The sequence below is a fragment of the Microcebus murinus genome, chromosome 7 (genome assembly GCF_040939455.1).
Source record: "Microcebus murinus isolate Inina chromosome 7, M.murinus_Inina_mat1.0, whole genome shotgun sequence".
Lineage (NCBI taxonomy): Eukaryota > Metazoa > Chordata > Mammalia > Primates > Cheirogaleidae > Microcebus > Microcebus murinus.
The window spans coordinates 68,319,225-68,341,344 of NC_134110.1; the positions used below are offsets into that span (position 1 = coordinate 68,319,225).

General features: G+C 32.0%; 1 protein-coding gene across 4 annotated transcripts in view; it reads left to right on the plus strand.

Annotated features, from left to right (window-relative positions):
* Positions 1 to 22,120, plus strand: part of TRIQK (triple QxxK/R motif containing) — an 89,801-nt gene that overhangs the window by 52,398 nt on the left and 15,283 nt on the right. For 3 of the 4 annotated variants that reach the window (XM_012749628.3, XM_012749626.3, XM_076005166.1), the window contains one exon: positions 1,868 to 1,949. In XM_012749628.3, the coding sequence (XP_012605082.1) occupies positions 1,889 to 1,949 (61 nt within the window). In that variant the 5' untranslated portion in view covers positions 1,868 to 1,888. The remainder of the gene's footprint in view (positions 1 to 1,867; positions 1,950 to 22,120) is intronic. The other variant, XM_012749630.3, reaches the window with a different exon arrangement.

A 22,120-nucleotide genomic window follows, 5' to 3' on the forward strand; every position in this document is an offset into this window, starting at 1 on the left:
ATTAGATAGACCCCACTAATGTCAAGCAACTCAACCACAATAGAATTCCATTCCTTCTCAGAGTACTAGGATGGTAAACAAGTTAGAGTAGCCTTTTCCATCCAAAGTTGACTGAGGTTCCTACAAATACACCTTCAGGGTTCTTCTGGGGATCATTTCCATTGTAGCCAATTGGAAGGGGAAAAGACAACACAAAATTATGCATGGTAGTTATTTATATTCATGTCCGAAGGTGATGCACATCACTTCCATTCATATTCCATTGACAATGAATTACATATTTGAATTTACATTAAGCAATAGAGTTTAACTCTACCAGGTAAAAAGGAGAATATAGATTTGGTGAGCAGGTTGTAGTCTCTGCTATATTATTTGAATTCATTCAAAGTAATAGGATTTGCAGGCCAGAAATAAATTAAGACAAAAAATACAAAAAAATCAATGAAACAAAAAGGTTGTTTTTTGTAAGATAAACACAATCAACACACCTTTAGCTTGACTAAGAAAAAAGAGCGAAAACCTATATAAATAGAATCAGAGACAAATAGGAAACATTACAGATGATACCACAGAAATACAAAGAATCTTTAGAGACTATTATGAACAACTGTACACCAACAAATTAGAAAACCTAGAAGAAATGGATAAATTCCTGGACATATACAACCTACCAAGATTGGCCATGAAGAAATAGAAAACCTGGACAGACCAATAATGAGTAATGAGATCAAAGCAGTAATAAAAAGTCTCTCATCAAAGAAAAGCCCAGGACCTGATGGATTCACTGCTGAATTCTACTATATATTTAAAGAACTAAGACCAATTCTACTAGGCCAGCATTACCTTGATATCAAAACCAGACAAGGACACAACAGGAAGAAAAGAAAACTACAGGTCAGTATGCCTAATGAACATAGTTGTTAAAAATCCTCAACAAAATAATAGCAAATTGAATTCAACAGCCCTTTATAATGATTATTCATGATGATCAAGAGGAATTCACCCAGGGATGCACGGAAGGTGCAATATATGCAAATCAATAAACGTGATACATCACATTAACAGAATGAAGGACAAAAACAATATGATCACTTCAATAGACTCAGAAAAGGCATCTGACAAAATTCAACAATGTTTCATGATAAAAACTCTGAACAAATTTGGTATAGAAGGAACATAGCTCAACACAATAAAGGCCATATATGACAAACCTACAGCTAATACCAAAAGTGAAAAATGCTTTTCCACTAAGATCTGGAACAAGGATGTCCACTTTTACCACTTCCATTCAATATAGTACTGGAAATCCTAGCCAGAGAATCTGGCAAGAGAATGTTACAAAAGGCATCCAAATTGGAAAGAAGTCAAATTATCCTTATTTACAGACATGATCTTCTTCTGAAATCCATTGACATTGGTTACATATGTTATGCTTTTTAAAACAAAATGCAAAATACTTGAGATTCAAACTTTAGCTTTACTTTTTGTGTAACATAGTAGGTAATTGGAAAGAAACATGCTGCCAATAGCATGCCTACAGCCCCAACCCAGCTGAATAAATAGTACCTGATTTTCAAATTTACAGATAATATTCTCTAATAGTGTGGTTTAATTGAACGTTGATGGTACCTGATAAAATGAATGTTACCAAGAACAAATGATTGGGAAATTTAATTACCAGCAACTGTATCCTTGATAATTTAGTTGAAAAAAATTTGTTTTCTTTATGGATATCTAATGGGAATAAGTCAAAGGCATTTTTACCCATTGCTTTAAAAATGAATTTTATGGAATAAATTATTCCTGAAGTTTGTAGATAGTCTTTTTTTTTAAAGGATTTCATCATATTTGTTTTCTCTCTTTTCAGCAGGCATTTTGGAGATCAAAAATGGGTAGAAAAGATGCTGCCACTGTCAAACTTCCTGTTGATCAGTATAGAAAGCAAATTGGTAAGCAATGAATTTTCTTCAGTATATTCCTATGAATTGAAGATAAAGGAAAAAACAATTATGCATGATATTAAGAAAACAGATTTTCTCTGATACATAGGATACACAGAAATATATGAGTAAAGAAGCACTTTATAGAGTTTTATAGGAGCAAAAGTAAATGTAGCCCTGCTTACCAGTAAAAATATATACTGCATGTTCTTGTGACTTTTCAATGATTTTATAGTTTTTAAAAGCAAAAATAATTTTGATTATTACTCTTAAAGTTAGATACCTTTATACAGTTATTATTTTGGGATATTATCATCTATTAAATCATTTCTTCTTATCCATGTAAAAACTTTTAATTTTGTTGACTCTTGATGGCAATAACTTAATAACCTTAAAATTCTCTTTTAAAGTAAATATGCTGAATAAAATGGAACAAACGTCCTTTTAAATGGAAACCTAAGCTCAGAAAATATTAACAGACCTCTCCAGGGGTCATAAGTGAAGGTTTAGGGGAGACTGGAGACAAGGCTTTGGAGATGAAATTGAGACTCTCAATTGTATTTGGACCCTTAAAGAAATACTACCTTACTAAAATGGTGGGCTAGAGGAAAGTACACTCATTAGCACAGAAAGATAATAGGAAGCTTATCTGTTTTAGCTTATGCTCTCTAAGTGAAGGGTTTTCTTTTCGTGGATACATGGAGTATATGTAAAAAATCACCTGTATACTATGTCACTAAGAAAGTCCCTCAAATTATATAAAATCAATATTCTACAACCACATTTTTATCAAAGTGTAGTAAATCAGAAGCTAGAACCAAAAGGGTAACTTCCCTTTCCCTATCCCCACCCTCTTCTTTTGTGTGCTCCCTTTCATCCCTAACATTCCTTTGGAAATGAAAAATAATAAATTAATAAAAAATAACTTCTAAATAACTGGTGGATAAACAAAGAAGTTACAATAGAAGCCAGAAAATAATTATAAACAATTGATATTAAAAGAGAGTATATATCTAGTTTATAAATATGACACAAAAAGTGTATTCTATAAAGAAAAAGATACTTTTACAAAACAAAAGTCATTCAAATAATGTGAAAAAATATTTGAAATGCATATAGCCAATTAAGACTTTTTATTGCATGTATATTTAAGGTGTATGGCATGATGATGTTTTGATACACACACACACACACACGTATGAAATGATCACTACAGTAAAATCAATTAAAATATCCATCATCTCACATATACCTTTGTGTGTGTGTGGTAAGGGCACATAAAATCTACTCTCAGCAAATGTCTACTGTTCAATAGAATAGTAACTGTAGTCCTCATGTCATACATTAGATCTATAGCTTTATTTATCTTTGTATCCTTTGACCTGTATCTACCCATTTCCTCTTCCTCTCCACCTTTGGTAACTACCATTCTACTCTCTTTTTCTATATATTCGACTGACTTTGTAAGATTCCAAATAATAAGAGAGATCGTGCAGTATTTTTCTTTCTGTGGCTGGCTTATTTCACTTGGCATAATGTCCTCCAGGTTCATCCATGTTCTCTGAAATGGCAGGATCTCCTTTTTTAAGGCTGAATAATATTCACAATTTCTTGATTCTGTAGTCCATTAACAGACACTTAGGTTGTTGCCCTATCTTGGCTATTATAGTGAGCAATGCTGCACTGAACATGGAACTGGAGATATCTCTACAAAGTGCTAATTTCATTTCCCTAGAGTATATACCCAGAAGACAGATTGCTGGTCATATTGTAGCTCTACTTGTAATTTTTTGAGAAACCTCCATAATGTTTTCCATAATGTCTGCATCTCTTTTCATTTCTACCAACAGCATACAACAAGAATTTCCTCTTCTCCACACCCTAAGCAACACCTATCTCTTGTCTTTTTGATAATAGCCATACTAAGGGTTTGAGATGGTGTCTCATTGCATTTTGATTTGTATTTTCCTGATAATCAGCAATGTTGAGTACCTTTTCATATAATTGTGGGTTATTTTTGTCGACCTTGGAAAAATATCTATTTAGGTCCTTTACACCTTTTTTTTTCAATCAGGCTGTTTTCTTGCTATTGATTGTGTGACTTCCTTATATATTTTGCATATTAACCCTTATCAGATACAATAATCCTCTCTTTTCCACGATTTGGCTTTTGGTGGTTTCAGTTACTTGCAGTTAACTGTGGTGTGAAGATATTAAATGACAATTCCAGAAAAAAGCAATTCATAAATTTTAAATTTTGTGCTGTTCTGAGTAGCACGATTAAATCTAACACGGTACCACTCTGTCCCACTCAGGCCATATATCCACTCCATATATACTACCTGACCAATCTGTAGAATGCTCTTTCTTTTTTTTAATTTCAGCATATTATGGGGGTACAAATGTTAATGTTACGTATATTGCCCATGTTCCCCCTACCCGCTCGAGTCAGAGCTTCAAGCGTGACCATCCCCCAAACGTTGCACATTTCACTCATTGTGTTTGTATATACAAGTGTCCTGTTCAAAAATTCATTGCCAAGATCAAAGTCTAAGAGCTTTCCTCCTGTGTTTACTTTCAGGAGTTTTACCAGTTTCAGGTCTTAATATTTAGATCTTTAATCCATTTTGAGTTGATTTTTGTGTATAGTGTAATACAAGGATCCAATTTCATTCTTTAGTTTGTGGCTATCCAGTTTTTCCAACACTATTTAGGAAGAGACTATTTTCCATGTGTCTTCTTGGTGTCCTTATTGAAACCAACTAAGAATTTATATGCAGAAAAATTAAGTCCTATCATAAATAAATAAAATAGTCTAGAAACCCAACAACAAAATGGACAAGTAGTAAGAGGAAGCAATTCAAAAAGAAGAAATCTAAATAGTCAAATAAATAAAAACAAAACAACTACTGAAATAAAAAATGAAATAAAAACTTCATGAAAAAATCTAATTCATAGATCAATACAAATTAAAATAATATTTATAACTGGATTATTTTTGAAGCAGAGTTTATGGTATTTATTTCTTTTGTATATCCTTTCTTCCATGATTATAGAATGCATTATGAATGGTGTGGGTTATTTTATTTAAGTTAGGTTACTTATGTATTTGTTTAAACAGAAGGTCTTGCTTACTATTAATATAGTGAAGTCTCTGAGGATGTACTAACCACATAAATAAAGAATACTCATATTGTGGAACATTCTACATCCAACTCTTAAATAGACAATTCCTAGAAATTTGACAAGTACATGTATACCCATGTAAACATATATGCCAACAAAAATATAGAATATTTCCATCTTCCCCAGTAGTTTCTTGTATCTGCTTCCAGTCAGTCCCTGCCCAACCCCCATTTGCAACCACCATTCTGATTTCTGTTACCATAGTTGAATTTGTTTCTACAAAGAAAGCCTGTTAAGGTTTTTATTTAAATTTAATTTTATCTAATAGTCAATTTTGGAGACTAGATATTAAACATCCAAAATCTTTTGTTCTATAAACATGTTATATCTTTCCATTTATTCAGTTCTTTTTATATTTATTAGCGTCCAAGAAGAATAAGGCAGAGAAAATAATTAGTTGTGAAGCCTGAGCTCTCTTTTTATCTAAAATTGTTCTGAGAGTTCTAAGAGTTCTGTAATGTGCTTGTATTCCCATACAAATTTCTGTTTCCTGTTTGACTTTCTCTTAAAAATATAAGTGGACACAAGATGTACCTGTCTCACAGGGTTCTTGTGATCTCCATAAGTGTTAGAGCCATTTATAAACTAGATTGCTGCATGGATATGAGTTATCCTGTATGTACTTTGCAAATATAGTAGCCATAATCAAACAAAATGTATGAAGTGTAAACTTGTGAGGGTATACTTTTGTTTACTCTTTTTAAGCATAATACACTGTCATAAGATTATCTTGCATGTGGTATTGAACGTTATGTATAAGGTTTTTGTAAAGGTTGAGAAATAAATGAAATAGAAAAATTTTTAAATAAGACATTATCTAATTCAAGGATTTTTTTTTTTTTTCAAAGAAGGATTTTCTATCGTAACGTTAGAAAGTATCACTAGGCTGAACTCAGACTGATGATAATAGATCTTTTATTACTAACACTCTGACTTAACTAGAATCTTACACAGATGTTTCCCAGATATGACAGAAAATGTGAGGAGGGAGTAAAGCAGCTAGAATTATTTTGTGGAGATACTACTATATTGGTGGTTAAAAAAACACAAGCCCATAAATAGTCAATTAACTGAATATCATGGTGTTTTTTAATATTAAAATTATTAGTAAGCTAATTTAGTTTTCTAATAAACTTTCATAAAGAATAGTGGCATTATATGTGTGCAATGTCCCCTTGCTACTAAATCTCATTTATATAAATTTTGCATGGTCAGTCAATAGCTATATTTGGCAAAAACAAAGCCATTTTTAAATGATGATTTTAACATTTTTAAAAAATATTTATCTTCCACTAAAAGTTTTGCCTTTTCAACTGTGTACTATAAATAAATGGCTTTTACAAAAGTCTTTCTTTATAAATGTTCTTTTCCCTAGTAAGAATCAAATGGGCCTATGTTGTGACTGGAAACACCTTGTAGATACAGAAATTTCACATTAAACTGACACTATTGTATAATTGTAGCATGATCTTGACATGTGTAGCAAACAGAGATAAAATACTTTTCACCTTCAAGGCAGTGAACTAAGGAAAACTGATTATTCTGAAATATTACTGACTACAAAGGAAAATCAATTGGTTTGGACATCATCCTTTCTTCAGAAATAATATTTTAAAGATAGATAGTATGAGATTAACTAATATTACATATATTATTCTAAACATAAATTATTTCAAAATGGGGAGCAAAAAGATTTAAAAAATACTTTTAACATAATTGAAATATTTTATAAATAGATGTTATTAAGCATTGCAAGCTTCATATTTACATGTGCTAGGTAAATCATACAAAGACACAACTAATTTTCTTTTAAATCTCTATATAATAGAAGTAGGTGACAATTATTAAACATCTTGTGCCAAGCATGTATTATTGAATCCTCGCAGTAGTCCTATGGTATAGGAACTATTAGTATTTTCATTATTACAGATCAGTAAACCATAGCATAGATAGGTTGGAGAACTTTTCCAAGGTTCTACGATTGGTAAGAGTTAGAGCCAGGACTGGATTCATTTCACTATACTGCTTCTTTGGGGCCCAAGATTATATTAGGTATTGGGAGATGCAATGGTGAAGTCTTAAGATCTGAGTTCATGGAGTTGACAGTATAATAGCACTATGGGTGTCATGAGCATCTCAGTTACCTCTGCTTTTGATTTAGGAATACAAAGGGTAAAGTAGGATTCTTATATTTCTTAATTATATTTTTAACCCCACTAAGATACTATTATATTCAGTCAAAATTCATTTATGATTGTATATATATTTATCACTTTCTCTGCTCCCTTTTACATCAAAGACTTTCTATTTGAAATTTTTTGAGTGCGTCTGATGAGAATTTTTTAGAATTTCCTAGAATTCAGGCCCACTTTTGGAAAATTCTTAGTTTTTTTCTTTTACATCATTGAATTTATTTTACCTTTATTATTGAAAGAGGCTTTCTTTGGTTATAGGAGTCTCATTTTGCGGGTTTTATTTTCATCCTGTGTTCTTTCAACATGTGATGACTGCTACATTTTAGCTATTATTTTTGCTGCTGGTAAATCAATATAAATGCTGCTTTTTGAAGGTAATCAGTATTTTATTTTCTACCTCTTTTAAGATTTTCTGTGTCTTTGGATTTCTGCAGTTTCACTATAGTGAGTCTAGGTATAGATTTGCCTTCGTTTATCTTCCTTGGGATTTGCTAGCCTTCCTATTATGGATTCATTTCCTTAATATAATCTAAGAAAATTCTTAGCCACTGTTTCTTTAAAATATTAACTTAGTTTTATTTTTTTCTCTTCTTTAGGGCAAATACCAAAAACTATATTGTGTAACAGGAACGTGCATTTTCAGCTTTGCTAGATGTTGCTAAACTGTTCTTTATTGTGGTTGTACTATTTTACAGTCCTACTATCGGTGAATAAAGGTTTCTGTTTCTCCATACCTTTTCGTTACTCTTAGATTTCAAGTTTTTGCTAATCTCATGCATTGTGTTTTGATAGGCATTTGCCTGATAATTAGGGATACTGAGCACCTTTTTCATGTACCTCTTGGCTATTTGTCTCCATTTTCTTTGGAGAAATGTCTCTTCAGGTATTTTGACCATATTTTAGTCAAGACACTTGTATTTTTGCTATTGTAAAGTAGGAGTTCCTTACATATTTTGGACTAACTCTGAAATACATGGTTGGTAAATATTTTCTCCTATACTATAGGTTGCCTTTTCATTTTGTTCATTGTCTTCTATGCTATGCGGAGCTTTTTAGTTTAATGGAGTCCCACTTGTTTATTTTTGCTTTTGTTGTCTGTACTTTTAGTGTCATATTCAAGAAATTATTGCTAAGAACAATGTCAAGAAGGTTATTCCTTATGTTTTCTTCTAGTAGTTTTAATGTTTCACCCATTATGTTTAAGTCTTTAATCCATTTTTAGCTGACTTTGTGTGTAGTGCAAGATAAGGGACTGATTTCATTCTTTTGAATGTGGATATTTAGTTTTCCCAGCACCATATTTTGAAGAGACTATCTTTTCCCCATCATGTAGTCTTGGTACACTTGTTGAAGATATCTTGAGCATATATATGTGGGTTTATTTCTGAGCTTTCTATTTTGCTTCATTGGTCTATATTTCTGATTTAATGCTAATGACATACTGTTTTGATTACTATAGCTTTTTAATATGTATTGAAATTGGGAATGTGATGCCTCCAGCTTTGTTCTTCCTGCTCAGAATTGCTTTGACTATTCAGGGTCTTTGTGGTTCTGCATTAATTTTAGAATTGTTTTCTGTTTCTGTAAAAAAAAGCCATTGGGATTTTGATAGGGCTTGCACCGAATCTGTAGATGCTTTGGGTAGTATGGACATTTTAACAATACTAAGTCTTCCAATCTATGAACATGGAATATCTTTTCATTTATTTTTGTCTGCTGTAATTTCTTTCACCAATGTTTTGTAGTTTTTATTGTATAAATCTTTTACATTTTTTGTTAAATTTATTACTTAGTGTTTTATTCTTTTTGGTGCTGTTATAAATGGAATTGTTTTATTAATTTCTTTCTCAGATAGTTCATTGTTAGTGTATGGAAAGACAACTGCAACTGATTTTTTTATGTTGATTTTCTATACTGCCACTTTATTAAATTAATTTAATTGTTTTTTTGGTTTTTTTTGGTGGAGTCTTCAGAGTTTTCTATATATAAGATCAAATCAGATCATTTGCAAACATGGACAATTTTACTTCTCCCTTTCCAATTTGGATGTATTTTATTTCTTTTCTTTTTTTTTCTACCTAATTTTTCTGGCTAGGATTTCTAGCACTATGTTGAATATAAGTGGTGGGAGTGGGAATCCTTGCTTTGTTCCAGATGTTAGAGGAATATCTTTCAGTTTTTTTCACCATTGAGTGTGATGTTAGTTGTGGCTTTTTCATGTATGGCTTTTATTCATTCTATGCCTAATTTATTGAGAATTTTTATCATGAAAGAGTGTTGATATTTTTTTTATTCCATGCTTTTTCTGTATTTTTTGAGATTATTGTGTGATTTTTATCCTTTTATCTGTTAATGAATTATATCATATTGATTGATTTTCATATGCTGAATCATCCTTGCATCCCAGGGATAAATACCACTTGGTCATTGTGTATGAGTTTTATAATGCCTTGTTGAATTGTTTGCTTATATTTTGTTGAGAATTTTTGTATCCATGTTCATCAAATATATTGGCCAGGAGTTTTCTTTTCTTGTGGTATCTTTGTCTGGCTTTGGAATCAAGATGATGCTGACCTTGTAAAATTAGTTTAGAAATGTTCTCTCTTTTTTTATTTTTTGGAAAAGTTTAAGAGGTATTGGTATTATTCTTTTTTAAATGTTTGGTAGAATTCACCTCTGAAGCCATCTGGTACCGGGCTTTTGTTTGTTGGGAAGTTTTTCATTAGTGATTCAGCCTCCTTATTTGTTATTGGTCTGTTACAGGCTTTCTATTTCTTCTTGATTCATTCTTGTTTGGTTGTATATCTCTAGGAATGTATCCATTTCTTTTAGATTATTCAATTTGTTGGTGTATAATTGTTCATAATTATCCATTGTGATCCTTTTAATTTTGTGGCATGATTTGTAATGTCTGTTCTTTGATTTGTGATTTTATTGATTTGAGTCTTCTCTCTTTTTTCTTAGTATAGCCAATTAGTTAGGCTTGTCAATTTTGTTTATCTTTCAAAAAACCCTCTCTTAGTTGTACTGAATTTTCCCCTATTCTCTGTTTTATTTATGTCTGGTACAATCTTTAATATTTCTTTCCTTCTGCTAACTTTGTGCTTGGTTTGTTCTTTTTCTAATTTCTTGAGGTGTAAAGTTAGTTTGTTTGAAATATTTCTTTTTAAATGTAGGTTTTTATTGCTATAGACTTTTCTCTCAGTACTACTTTTGCTGCATGCCATAAATTTTGATATACTGTGTTTTCATTTTCATTTGTCTCAAAATGTTTGTAGTTTCCATTTTGATTTCTTCTTTGAATTATTGTTTAAGAATGAGCTAAGTTCCACATATTTGTGAACTGTCCAATTTTTCTTTTGTTGTTGATTTCTAGTTTCATTTCATTGTGTCAGAAAAGATACTTGAAATGATTTCAATCTTCCTAAATCTGTTAAAGCTTATTTTGTGACCTAGTATATGATCTGTGTTAGAGTGTTAGTGTGCATTTGAAAATGTTAGTGTGCACTTGAGAATAATGTGTATTCTGTTGCTGTCCAGTGATATGTTCTGTATACATTTGTTAAATCCATTTGTTCTATAGTATTGCTTAAGTCTGCTGTTTTGTTGATTTTCTGTCTGGATGATTTATCCATCATTGAAGTCTCCTACTATTATTATACTGCTTTCTATTTCTTCTATTCCATGAATGTTGTCTTTATATATTTAGGTGCTCTGATGTTCAATGCATATGGATATATTTATAATTGTTATATCTTCCTGTAGAGTTTATTCATTTATCATTATGTATTGTGAAATGATCTTTTTTTTCTCTAGTGACAGTTTTTGGCTTAAAGTCTATTTTGTGAGATATAAGTCGCACCTGCTAGCTTTAGGTTACTATTTGCATGGAGTATCTTTTTCCATCTCTTTACTTTCAGCCTATATGTGTCATTAAGTCTAACGTAAGTCTTATAGACAGCATGTAATTGAATCCTTTTAAAAATCCATTTAGCCACTGTATATCATTTGTTGGTGAGTTTAATTCATTTATATTTAAAATAATTATTCATAGGTTAGGATTTATTATTGTAATTTTGTTAATTGTTTTCTGTCTGTCTTGTAGTTCTTTTGTTCCTCTCTTTCTGTCTTTCTTTGCAATTTGATGATTTTTTTTTGTAGTGATATATTTTGATTCTTTATCTTTTTTGTATCTACAATTAGATTTTTCTTTGTGGTTATACCATGAGACTTGCATAAAACATAACAGTTTAGTTTAAGTTGGTAACAACTTAACTTTAATCATATACAAAATCTTTAAACTTTTCCTGCTCCTCAAATTGATTTTTAAACTTGTTTTTAGTTCAGAGGATATTTTTTGTATAATATCAATTTTTGATATGAAGCTTTCCTCTATGGCCTAGTATGTGGTCAATTTTGTTAGCATTTATTCTGTGCTTGAAAGGAATAATTATTCTTTTATATTTGGATGTAGTACCACTTAGGGTAATTATAGTTTTCAAATCTATTCTGTGCTTTGTATATGTTTTAGCTATCATTTTGTGAAAAAGGAGAATAGAAATCTCCTAAGATTATGGAATTTTCAGTTCTTATAATTCTATTCTGTCAGTTTTTGCTTTATATATTTTGAGGCTATGTTTTTGTTGCTTAGCATTTGTAAATTGGTATACATTTATGATAATTCACCCTTTTCTATTATATAATGACCTTTATATTTATAAAGTTCTTATGAAATCTTTTCTTTGCATTTTTGTTTTATTAATATATTATATTAATATTAGTAAAATATTGGTCTTTTGTTTAGTATTCTAATTTTCCTATTCCTTTATTTTGATCTATAATTCAACATTTTATTTTTAATATAGCTAAGAATTTTTGTTTTGAAGCAAGGAAATTTAATCTCATTTACTGTGCATGAAAAATATGAGTTTTTTCTTTTACAATTTCATTTGTAATTTTTGTTTGACTTTTTTTTGCTAATCTTCACTCTAACCCTTTTTTCATGAAAAATTTAGCAGTCCTTTTTTCATTCTTCACATAATCATCAATGTTTTCCATTCATTTCTTTCTTTCCTTCCTTTTTTTTCAGTGGGGAGGGGGATTCCCTCAAATTTTTGTGACATATTTCACTTAATGAAATGTAAAGTGTATGAATATCTTTATTTATCCTAAACAATATAAAAGATGTTTAACATGTGATTACTCTCTTGTATCTTTCATGTGTAATTACTTTAAATTACTGGGATGTAAATATTCTTGAACACAGAAGCTCTAAGTTTTTTTTTTTACATCTCTGATGATGTTCATAGAGGGTATTCAATAAATATTTCCTTAAATAGTCAATGAAACAACTTTTCTAATTCTCAGGTAATTAAAATTTTACATGCCATTTGTTTAACCTAATATGTTTATATTAATCTTAAGTACTCTATCATTTCTCTTGAAATAATAAATAGCATCTTTAACTAACTTGAAAACTTACTGAAATATGTTGTTTGCCATTTATCTTCTCTGTTATCCTTTTTATTGTTTTTCTTTGATTCTACTTTTCTACATCCCCAAGAGTTCTTGTACATAGCAATTTCTTAAATGTTTGATTTATTTTTTTGCTAAGTGCAAACTAATGTTTGTTTTAATTTATTAGATGATATCTTCTATTTAATTACATTTCCCCTCCATGTATAACCTATTGCTTGGTTAGCATTTTTAATACGATTTTCTTAGAAATTAGTTTATTTATTTTATTTATTTATTTGCTTTTTGAGACAGAGTCTCACTTTGTTGCCCAGGCTAGAGTGAGTGCCGTGGCGTCAGCCTAGCTCACAGCAACCTCAAACTCCTGCGCTCAAGCAATCCTGCTGCCTCAGCCTCCTGAGTAGCTGGGACTACAGGCATGCGCCACCATGCCCGGCTAATTTTTTTTTTCTATATATATTAGTTGGCCAATTAATTTCTTGCTATTTATAGTAGACACACGGGGTGTCGCTCTTGCTCAGGCTGATTTTGAACTCCTGACCTGGAGCAATCTGCCCGCCTTGGCCTCCCAGAGTGCTAGGATTACAGGCGTGAGCCACTGCACCCGGCCGGAAATTAGTTTATATTTCATGAACAACTTATTGGCTTATCTTTGTAGCAGCCCAAAGCTTAGTGCTTGTTTCTTAGTATTTACTGTGCTGTTAAATAGTGATGTGTCCTTTGTAATATATGGTTAGAGTAAAGCTGTTCTGTCCAAGCATTGAAAAATTATTGGTTTGAGTTTTCTTTGTAACATTATGAAAATGTTTGCATGAGATTTTCACTTGAAAGGATTAATTTACCAGCTTGCTATAGTCCAGATATCTCTATATAGTTTTGAGGAAAGTATTTTTTGTGTATTTTACTTTTATAGATAGTATTTCCTTTTTTTTTTTCTTTAAGCAAATATATGGTACCATTTTGCATGATTGGTTAAATATAAACATGCACTATGCTGGTGGTAATCCACTGGATCCATTTTTTATTGTGTTTCTGGTTCTATAATAATTTTCATTTTATCAATTTGATTGATTAATGTTTTACTTAGTTATTTTCGTATAAACACTTGTAATTTTGTTCAGCTTGAAGGTATCAAAATGCAGACCATTTGTTTACAGGCATAGCTACTTGAATTTGCCATAAGATTCCCTAAGCAACACTGCTGACCCCTAGTTTTGTAATGAGACTTCTATAGTTGTTTATAATTTGTTTTATAGTAACTAAAAATTGTATTGATATGGCAGTTGGGAAAGTATATGACAAATTGTATTACTCTTTTTTATGTAATTTTGGTAATATGGGAAAAATAAGATTCCAAATAGTGTTTTGCATTTTGAGGAAGGGAGGAGGGATTTGAAGTAGTTGATGAGAAATTATTCTAAAAAATGTTGAAGGAAATATAAAAGTCTTTATTGTTGATTAGCAAATATTATTTGTCGGTATTTTTGGCATGCTGTAAATAACTCATCTTCCAATAATTCATTTGAGTAATTAAATTTAGATTGCAAATTTTTCTTTTCAAATATTTTGACTCTTATCTCTCTGCTTTTCTATTGTATCTTAATTGGTGTGGTCTATATAAATGGACAATAAATTATATATCTTTGTTATAGAGATCAGACAGTGAATAGAACTTGGTATTCATCCCAGACAGAATTATGATTGAATGTATTTGCAAGATTAAAGCACTAAATTTACTTTTTTCTAATTAAAGGCAATTAAAGATTTCCAGACACAAATAAAAGACAATGAATTGAGGAATAAGTGTAGGAGCAAGTCCATTTGCAGGTGAAAAGATGTGCCTTTGAAGCAGAACCAGCTGTATTTTCATTGAAAGAATAACAGTTTAGGAAGCTTTTCTGCATGTGCTTGCTTGATAGCATAATGTACTCATAAGCAGCTTATGCAGTATTCAGAAAATAACAGTGCATTAATTTTTAAAGCAGCAAAGGCAGAGGAAGAGCAGTACTGCCACATGATGATAATGAGTGTGGCTAGTGTAAAGTCGACTGTTGAGAAAGAAAAAAACTGTGAGCTTGTGGAAAATGAACATTTATAAAACAATAACCAGATATTCACATGATAATGAGCTTGGGCAGCAATATCAACAAAGGGCAATATGCAGTCTTGTTTCTGTGCAAGGGTAAGGAATTGAACAGTAAAGAGCCAAAAGCAGTTAAGTAATTTATTCTTTTATTAAACTAAGGAAACTCCCATATAAAACCATGTCATACAAAGCAGACAACAACGTACACTGGGGAAAAGAAGCCCCATTCAATAAACAGTGCTGGGAAAATTGGATAGCCACATGCAGAAGAATGAAAAAAGACCCCTACATCTCACCACTCATAAAACTTAATTCAAGATTGATAAAAGATTTAGATCTAAGACATGAAACCATAAGAATTCCAGATGAAAATGTAGGAAAAACTCTTCTAGATATTGGCATAGGCCAAGAATTTATGAAAAAGACCCCAGTGACAATCATGGTAACAACAAAAATCAGTAAATGGGATTTAAACTAAAAAGCTTCTGCACAGCTAAGGAATCAGTCAACAGAGAAAATAGACAACCTACAGAATAGGAGAACATATTCGTAAGCTACACATCTAATGAAGGGCTAATAACTAGAATTTACAAAGAACTCAAGCATATCAGCAAGAAAAAAACAAACAGCCCTATTAAAAAGTGAGCCAAAGACAAGAACAGAAGCTTCTCAAAAGAAGATAGACAAAGGACCAATAAACATATGAAAAATGTTCAACATCACTAATCATCAGGGAAATACAAATTAAAACCACAATGAGATATCACCTTACCCTAGTTAGAATTTACTAAAAAGTACAAAAACAATAGACTCTGGCATGGATGCATAGAGCAAGGAACACTTATACACTGTTGGTGGGACTTCAGTTAGTACAATGTCTATGGAAAACAGTATGGAATTCCTCAAAGAACTAGAAGTAGAACTACCATTTGATCCAGCAATCCAACTACTAGGTATTTAGTCAAAGGAAAAGAAGTCATTTGATGAAAAAGACACTTGCACTAGAATGTTTATTGCAACACAGTTCCTAATTGCAAAGATGTGAATTCAACCCAAGTGCCCATCAGTTAGTGAGTGGATTAATAAAATGTGGTATATGTATACTATGGAGTACTAGTCAGTCATCAAAAAGATGCAACAACCTGGATGGAACTGGAGACCATTCTCTTAAGTGAAGTATCACAACAATGGGAAAACAATCATGACATGTACTTGCTATTAAATTGGAACTTACTGATGAGCACTCATGTGTACAGAGGCAAGTATAACTCAGCAGAAAGCAATGCGGGGGTGGGAGGGAAAAAGGGAGAGTGATAAATCAGCCTAATTGGTACTATGAACACTATTTGGGTGATGTACACACCTTATAGCCATGACTCAAGGATTACAAAAACAATCCATGTAACCTAAAATATGTGTACCCTATTATTTTTGAAAAAAATAAAGAATTGCTAAAAAAATATGTGTACTCAAAGATGGAGATTTAAGATTTAATAAAAATAATGTTACTGCTTCAAAAGAACAAAATAAAAAGTTAACAACATTAAACCATGTCACAGTTAAAAAGCTATAAATAACTTTTTATATTAAATTAGAGCATATAAATTACTGCATCCTTACCTAAAATGATGTAATATGAAGAATGATAAATGTATTTTTGTGTCTGTAAACATTATTATTGTTTTAGTAGATATATTTTGTATCTTCTTAGGTATATGGTTCTTTATAGGGATAGTGCCCTTGCCGAAAATATTTTAATCATACTGAATGTATAAGAAAAGGAACTTTTAACCTAGATAATATCTACTGTTTAGAAATTATAACTTAAAATGGCTTTAAAGTATTTTGTTTAAAAAGTAGGTAGTACAGATGTATTGTGTATATAAATAAAAATTATGAATTTGTATGCTGCTATCTTTGCTATCAAAAACTCCAAGCATAACTTGAATGTTCTTTTGCGTTAATGTTTACTTTTTAATTATGATTTTGCTTTTAGTTGATACTCATAATTCCTGTTTAAGATATGAAGCAGGAAATTCTGTTGATTATGTACCATGAGTTTGGAAGTATATATTTTAAATCTATATTTAACAGGAGCAAGCAGTGATAAACTAGTTTGATTTGTTAAAGTGGCTTGAATTGGGAGGTATATACATTATTAGGTGATTCTTAGTTTTCTATACTTGGAAGTAATCAATTACAAAGGTAATCTTTTAAGGTGTGATAAAGATGATTAAAATGATCCCAAGAAAAAGTACCCATTCCACTTTGGTCTTAGTTTTATAAGATATGAGCCATAGATGGTAAATAGCCATGGTTCCAGAGAAAAACAAGAAATAGAAAGTGGTGGTGGAAAGAGAAACTCCTTTAGAGTCAAGACTCCAGTTCATGTCAATCCCAGCAAAATCTTTGCTCTTCCTTAATCTCCTGAAATCAATTAATCCATCTCATTCAAAATCTGTCTCTCTCTCTCTCTCTCCCTTCCCCTCCCTATTTTCATGTTACTTCAAGGTGGATTTGTCATTTATAATGAAAATAATTCTGAACAGGATCTAGGGATAATCCCCAGCATCCTTAACAGCTGCCCAGGTATATGTCCCAACCATGCCAGACTGCTCTTCCATAAGTCCAAGATCTTAAGTGACATTTAGTCTTCCTTTTGTTCTATTGTGATCCAACCTAAAGGAAGAGGAAGAAATATTTTTAAAATTTTGATAATGGTGACTTTACAGGAAATTGGTTGTATAGGAAGAATGAGTATTACAATCAAGGAGCAAGCAAAGAAATACAAGTTCAGATAAGATTTATCAGTCTATAGTTGGTCATAATAGTTGTAACTTATGAACTCCCTCCTCTAATATTCACTCTAGATATTCTTATCTCTAGAAAGCATCTTAGTTTGCTGAGGGTCTTTGTCTTTAGAGAGTAACCCAAATCTTCATTTATGAAAACTCTTAGCCCTTAGTGATTCTCCTAGTTATACATTTATATAGAAATTTTATTAAATTTTGTGACTGCTCATAATAGTACATGAGTTAACCCAGGAGTTCCCTTACATCTTCCCATATTCCTTTTGGCATTCACTATGTTTTAACAAACCATTTCAATAGACTTTGATAACCAACATAAATTACCCCAGGCAATACTGTGATATATTACTCAAACTTTGGTCACTTGGAGGATTTCCCTTTGTCATTGTTCTTTAGGTTCATCTCCAAGGATAGCTATTAATATAATATAACAATCTACTTCTAGCTGGTGTCAGAATATAATGAAGAACAATTTATAGACTTTTTTGAATGTTGAAATGGTGTACCTAATTTTATGGTTTGTTGAACTATTAATAGATGGCCTCCAATTCTTGACTGGTGCCTCAGGCCAGATGGTTTTTTGAGTCCCGTGACCAGGTAGTCAGGTAGTCAGCCTCCATCAGAGTTTGGTAGCAATCCAGGAGTTTTTTCTTAGCAGCTGTTACTTGCTGAAGGAGGTATGGCACTGTTCCAAAACCCTAGAGACTGCCACTTCTTTTTTATTGGGACCTGCTAAAGGCTTGTTTCTATATCTCAGTTAGCTAGAATCACTTCAGGCTCCATTGACTCTTCTATGTCGTAAGCTACAAGAAGTGAAGTTGCTTGCACAGCAATCTGCTGGAAAACCTTTTGTTGTCTCATGCTATATTCAACACTTGTAATTTTTCAGGCTCCCTACATATATAAAACATATATTATAGATTTAAAAACAATAATGGCACAAAACAACCATGTATCCATCTTCCAGGTTAAAAACTGAACATATAACAGTAGGTAGTAGACCTCTTCCTGATTGCAACATCATCCATTCTTCTGAGAAATAACCATGTTCTTAATTTTGTATTAATTCTCTGTATGTATTTGCCATTTATATTTGTGTCAAACAATATATTATTTAGTTTTGTCACTTTATATAAATGAAATCATGGTGTATATGTTATATAATTTGCTTTTTTTCTAGTGAACATCATGTTTTAGAGTTTTGTTCTTGTTTATGGATGTTGATAGACTCCATTCATTTTCTGTGATATTTATAGCTTTCCATTATTTCTATATATTGGTATTTTTCTGTTTATTTTGGTTTTGGACAATTAGATCATTCTCAGTTTTTTTTTTCTATGAATGCTATTATAAGCAATGCTTCTGTGAATATTTTTAAACATGTCTGTTCATCAGGTAACATGTAGAAGAGTTTATCTACCTACTGAAAGAAGAGATATATACCTACTGAAAGAATGTTATATCATAGATGGGTGTGCATGGCATTATCAAGTAATGCTAGTGCAAATAGAATATAGCAAGTTGACCTTTATTTCTGGAGACAATCCTGACATCCTCTGTGTCAGTAAATAGCAAGTCTCTTTCAATAGAAATGTTCATTCTTCTCCCTTTTATGCATATATCTGAATGAAGCATCTCAGGAGCTTCCCATGTTCTCTCCAAGGCTTATATTATGTCATTGTCATTGTGCTATATTTTAGGGTGGTGACACAGTTAAAATTTCAGACAATCAGACTGTAAAACTGAGATGGAGAATTGATCTAGTTCTTTTTAGATAATGTATATTGCCCTTGCCCCATCCGAGTCAGAGCTTCAAGCATATCTATCCTCCAGATGGTGTGCACTGCACTCATTAAGTGTGTATATACTCATCCCCTTCTTCCCCCTCCCATCTGCCCAAAACCTGATGAATGTTATTACTATATATGCACTTAAGTGTTGATCAGTGAATACCAATTTGATGGTGAGTACATGTGGTCTGTGTTTTTCCATTCTTGTGATACTTCACTTGGTAGAAAGGGTTCCAGCTCTATCCAGGATAATACAAGAGGTACTAAATAACCATTGTTTTTTTGTGGCTGAGTAGAACTCTGTGATATACATATACCACATTTTATTAATCCACTCAAGTATTGATAGGCACTTGGGTTGTTTCCACATCTTTGCAATTGTGAATTGTGCTGCTATAAACATTCGAGTGCAGATATCTTTTTTATAGAATGTCTTTTGTTCTTTTGGATAGATGCCCAGTAATGGGATTGCTGGATCAAATGGTAGCTCTACTTGTATCTCTTTGAGATATCTCCATATTGCTTTCCACAGAGGTTGAACTAGTTTGCAGTCCCACCAGCAGTGTATGAGTGTTCCCATCTCTCCAAAACCATGCCAACGTTTATAGTTTTGGGACTTTTGGATAAATCCCATTCTCACTGAGGATAAGTGATAATCTCATTGTGTTTTTGATTTGTATTTCTCTGAGGATTAGAGATGCTGAACATTTTTTCATATGTTTGTTAGCTTTTAGTCTTTCTTCTTTTGAAAAGTTTCTGTTCATATCCTTTGCCCACTTTTTGATAGGGTTGTTTGATTATTTCTTGCTGATTTTCCTGAGTTCTGTACAGATTCTATTTATCAGCCCTTTATTGTATGTGTAACATGTGAATATTTTCTCCCATTCAATAGGTTGTCTATTTTCTTTCATGATAGTTTCCTTGGCTGTGTGGAAACTTTTTAATTTTATCAGGTCCCATTTATTTATTGTATTGTTGCTGTGATTGCCTTTGCGATCTTCTTCATAAATTCTTTGCCTACGCCAATGTCTATAAGAGTTTTTCCAACATTTTCTTCTGGAATTCTTATAGTTTCATACCTTAGGTTTAAGTCTGTTATCCACTCTGAGTTGATTTTTTTGAGAGTTGATTTTGTGATTTTTGTGAATGGTGCAGATCCTGTTTCAGTCTTTGACGTGTGGCTATCCAGTTTTCCCAGCACTTTTCTCCAGTGTATGTTTTGTCTGTTTTGTCAAAGATTAGATGGCTATATGAGGATGAGTTTATATGTGGGTTCTCAGTTCTGTTCCATTGGTCTATATCTTCCTCCCCAATACATTTTATGAAGCCAGCATCACCCTGATACTAAAACCAGGAAAGGACACAACAACAAAAAAAGAAAACTACAGACCAATATCCCTTATGAATAGAGATGCAAAAATTCTCAACAAAATTTTAGCAAAACTGAATTCAGGTGCTTATCAAAAAAATAATCCATCACAATCAAGTGGGCTTCATCCCAGAGATGCAGGAATGGTTCAACATACCCAAAACTATAAATGTAATTCACCACATAAATAGAAATGAAACAAAGACCAAAAGATCCTCTCAATAGACACAGAAAAAGCATTCGAGAAATTCAACACCCTTTTATGATAAGAATGCTTAACAAAATAGGCATAGACAGGACTTACCTAAAAATGATACAAGCCATGTATGACAAACCCACAGCCAACATCATACTGAATGGGGAAAAATTGAAAGCAGTCCCACTTAGAACTAGAACCAGACAAGGTTGCCCTTTATCACTGCTTCTATTTAATATAGTTCTGGAAGTCCTAGCCGGAGCAATCAGACAAGGGAAAGAAATCAAGGGTATCCAAGTGGAGACAGAAGTCAGGTCAAACTATTGCTCTTTGCTGATGATATGATCTTATATCTAGAAAACCCCAAAGATTGTGCCATGAGACTACTGGAATTGATAAACAAATTCAGCAAAGTCTCAGGTTACAAAATCAATGTACAGAAATCTGTAGCGTTCCTATACTCCAACACCAGTCAAACTGAGTACCAAATCAGACTCAATATCCTTCACAATAGCAACAAAGAAAGTAAAATACCTAAGAACACATTTAACTAAGGAGGTACAAAACCTCTACAGGGAGAACTAGGAAACACTAAGGAAGGAAATAGCAGAGGACGTAAACAGGTGGAAAACCATACCATGGTCAAGGGTCAGCAGAATCAACATTGTTAAAATGTTTGTACTACCGAAAGTGATCTACATATTCAATGCAATCCCTATTAAAATACCAACATCATTTTTAATAGATCTAGAAAAAATAATTCTATGCTTTGTATGGAACGAGAGAAAACCCCACATAACAAAAGCAATCTTAAGCAAAAAGAACAAATTGGGAGGCATTTATTTACCAGACTTCAAGCTATACTACAGGCTATACTAACTAAAACAGTGTGGACTGGCACAAGAACAGAGTCATAGACCAATGGTCTAGTTCTATAGTAGAACTCTAAGTATATTGCTGTTTCTTCCAGTAAAGATAGCCTCTTGTAGTATCTGTGATCAGATCTTAGAAAAATACATAGGCTTGATTAATTAGCTAGTTGTGACTGTCTGCTAAGGAGTTTATTATTCTGC